This window comes from Buceros rhinoceros, unplaced genomic scaffold (assembly GCF_000710305.1).
Source record: "Buceros rhinoceros silvestris isolate BGI_N320 unplaced genomic scaffold, ASM71030v1 scaffold2863, whole genome shotgun sequence".
Lineage (NCBI taxonomy): Eukaryota > Metazoa > Chordata > Aves > Bucerotiformes > Bucerotidae > Buceros > Buceros rhinoceros.
The window spans coordinates 50,031-53,655 of record NW_010401636.1 but is presented as its reverse complement, the minus strand read 5'-3'; the positions used below and the strand labels follow the sequence as shown (position 1 = coordinate 53,655).

The 3,625-nt window shown below is 35.5% G+C and overlaps 1 protein-coding gene across 1 annotated transcript in view; it reads right to left on the bottom strand.

Annotated features, from left to right (window-relative positions):
* Positions 1-3,625, bottom strand: part of LOC104490089 (diacylglycerol kinase eta-like) — a gene marked incomplete at its 3' end in the record, with an annotated part of 33,945 nt that overhangs the window by 1,895 nt on the left and 28,425 nt on the right. Inside the window, exons 8-9 of the mRNA XM_010132332.1 lie at positions 3,494-3,596; positions 1,662-1,824 (exon numbers count right to left, since the gene is read on the bottom strand). Coding sequence (XP_010130634.1) covers positions 1,662-1,824; positions 3,494-3,596 — 266 coding nt within the window. The remainder of the gene's footprint in view (positions 1-1,661; positions 1,825-3,493; positions 3,597-3,625) is intronic.

Here is a 3,625-nt window from a genome sequence, read left to right as displayed (position 1 = left end):
AAAAAAAAAAAACAACCAACAATCAAAGAAGAACCAGAAGGTATAAACTCTTAAAATAATAAAAATAAAGCTGTTTATTTTTAACGCATGTTATTTTCCAGAATATGTATAATCTCAGAACTTTTATTAAAAAGCAGCTATTAAGATCACAAATTTTTGAAATATTAATATTATTTTCTAAAGAAAATAATGTCACTTAAATAAGATAGGCAGACACCTATTCAGAACAAAAGATGTAGATATTTAAGGAAAAAAATGTGATACCAGAGCAATTTCTCCTAACCTGAGAAAAGAGAGGAAAAACCCTAGAAATACACTGCCTCAAAGAATGGAATTCTGCTGTTTAGATCAACTAGAAAGAAAGACGACACGAGCACAACCTGCTAAGGACCCCTCTTGGGAAACTCTTCGGGAAAAATATTTAAAAGAAACCAACCTGACCTATGATTACCGTGCAAAACAAAGTAGTACTTTTGAACCATGCTGCTGTTTGTTACTACACGAAGGAAGAGAACTTTCAAACAGGCGTGTTTTTCAGACTGTCCTCTCTCAAAACCTGCCCCTCCAATCAAGGTGAACTTTTATCTGCTATCGTAATTACGTGTACAAAACATTAGCCAAAAGGGACTTAGATCAAAATGAGATTATCAGGGTTTTTATAAAAAGAATATTACAACTTAAAGAGTTAACATAACACGTCCGTAACACCATACTAATTATAAAAATCCACAGCTGTATTTGTATTATTTGCCCACTGTTTAAACGGGTTTTGTGCATTTGTTTCATCTACGTATTTATCACACAAGTATAATTCTGCAACTTTAAGGGTACAAAAAATCAGTGTTTCCGGCTGCTGTAACTGACCTTAATAGGGCATTTGACCATAATGCTACATCTTAGTGGAATTAAGTTAGGCAGCAGAAAAACGTGCATGAATTTAATCTTTACGCACATGCAAAGATGCCTGGGTTACAGCCACAGCTATACAAATTTCATCCCTATCTCTCCAGCAACCAACCCTTAGATTTTGTACAATGCCTGATGGTTTTAATTGTGTTCTTGCTCCCAGTTGTGTGAGAGGCTCATTTTCTTGACCATTTGCAGGTGTTGCATAAACCGTAATTTGAATGCAGTTTTCAGAGTACACATTTTAGTGTACTCATCCATCTCACATTGCAAACTCTCCTGGTGACATTTGTGTTCGTAATTCAAAAACATACAGACATTTAGACAATAAGGTTTTTTCCCATAGCTATTCACAACAAAGTCACAGGAATATTTGAATCACGCATGAAATGGAAGAACAGCATCCAGCAGGTGTGCTTAAAGGTCCTGATTCAGGAAAGCATCTAGAGAGTTGGAATGGTTTTGAACCTTACCAGTTAACAGAAGTCAAAGCTAGCCAAAAAGCCATGAAACACTTTGGCTGGTAGGTTTTGGTTTTGAATTTTCAAGTGAGTTTTTCTAAAAAGAAAATATTATCCTACAATCCTTTCACCCACCGGAATTCATTCTGAAATTCTGTTATCTTTTGGCTTTTAATTAGGAACTCACAGTAGATACTGGTGATAGAATTATAGCAACAAAGGGACAATAGGACACTATACTTTGCACTCAATTCCCTTGTGGAAAGGATTGCTCAAGATTTCCAAGGTCATTACCCTAAGTGAGGTCCTCCATTCATTAAATCGAACACCTGAGCTGGATTTAACGACTGTTTGAATCGACGAAGAAACTTTACTCCCTGATTGTCTCCACTCTTTGAGTTAACAAAAACTAAAAGAGGACTGGCACAGGATGGCGGGCATGTGGCTTTCCAGAAACCTGTGAACATAGTTAGAAAGAATGAAATAAATAAGGCTTTCAATATGAACAACTCAAAAAGAAATCATGGGAAATAGGAAGAAAGGGATGAAGGACAAAAGGAGTACATTCTATCATGCATAATGTAAATGCTAAACTGAATATTAGCCATGCAACAAAAACATAAATGCTCAAGATTTACCAGTTCATTTTTTTCTTTACAGTATTTTCAGTGCCTAGATCTAGTAAAATCCTGAAAACAATAGCTTGTTCTTCCACAGTGAAAATGTTTGTTAACTTTTTAGAATACTTCTGAAATCTCATCTTTACAGATTATCACATAAATAAAGATGCATTTCAGGTATTTGGCATTTAATCCAATTTTTCTTTAACCTTACTGTGTTGAACTGGATCATGCACATCTGTATGAGCTTTCTGCGAGTACTCACAAATTTTAAAAGTTACTGTTCTCAGTTTCTCCCAGGTGAGACTTTGCATGAGAACTCTTTTTTTTCAGACTGAAGTTATACTACTAATTATAATAGAATCACCAAACAACAGACCTTCAGCTGTGATCCAAAGCTCATTAAAGTCAATGTAGGTCTTCACTAATTAGAGCAGGCTTTCTATAAGGCCCTTATCAAGTAGTACTAATGGACACAGCTGTCACAAACATGACCGGTCCATAGAAGTAGTGGCAACGTTTCAAGATCAGATATCACAGGTAGAATTTTGACATTTGTTTCAGGCAATATTAAAATGACTGGGTTGTTTTCAATTACTACAAAAAATTACTAAAGCTACAAATAAAAAAATTGGTATTAAAGCATGATAATTTAATTCCACATTATCATAATATATCATTTTAAATCAGTTTTGATTAATGTATTTAAAGGCCAAGAAAAATAATTTCACACACAGAACAATCTTCCTAGCATTTATAATAAAAAGCAGCATGACACTGGTCTATGACACCACAGAGCAATTAGAGTGAATATATACAGAATAAACAATCACTTTTACTGTCTTCATACAATAAAATTCATTAAATTGTGTTAAAGTTGTTGCTCTACATTTGCCATCAACACAAACTCTAAAATTAAAGGAGTTAGATTTCATGATACTCCTTACTGAATCCACTCCCTGCCTTTAAGTGAAATCTTCCACTGCTCATGTGTCTCTATCCTGAGCCACCAAAGAGCACCTGTGAGTTTTGAACATTTCCTGGCTTTTTATCTATGTGTTGCAGCATTCTTACACTGCTTATATTTCAAATAAATTCAGAGAAGCTGTGGAAGCAATTCTTCTCTTCAGTCTGGTAAAGCAGTTGTTGGATCTGAGCCATTCAGCTAGCTTGCCTCTGCATAAAGCAGTTAGCCAAAATTTGAGAACTCACAGAAAGAGTGATGCATGCCAGGCAGGCATCAGCTCACTTCATCTGGTCGTTCGCTTGAAAAGTTTCCAAGGGTCATAAATAAAACTGGAGAAAATCTCTAGTGGGGAAACTTACAAAAACATTTTTAAAATCATGTCAGTCAAACAGTCCTGTAAAAAGCTACATGGGAAATCATACTTTTCTGTAAATTTGAAGGTTGCTCAGTAGATAGATTTTAGCCTTGTGTGGTTAAACAGATCTCACCAGGCACTGCAAGTCCAGAGCTACCACTGAACACACTACAATACTACGTACCGTCAGAGTCTATACTGTTTAGTGCTGTTGGAGGTATGATGGATACCTTACATTGGCCAAGCGGACATTTACGAGGATACAGATCTTTACAGGCAGTGTGAACCTACAAAAGAAACAAAAAATTATTTACCT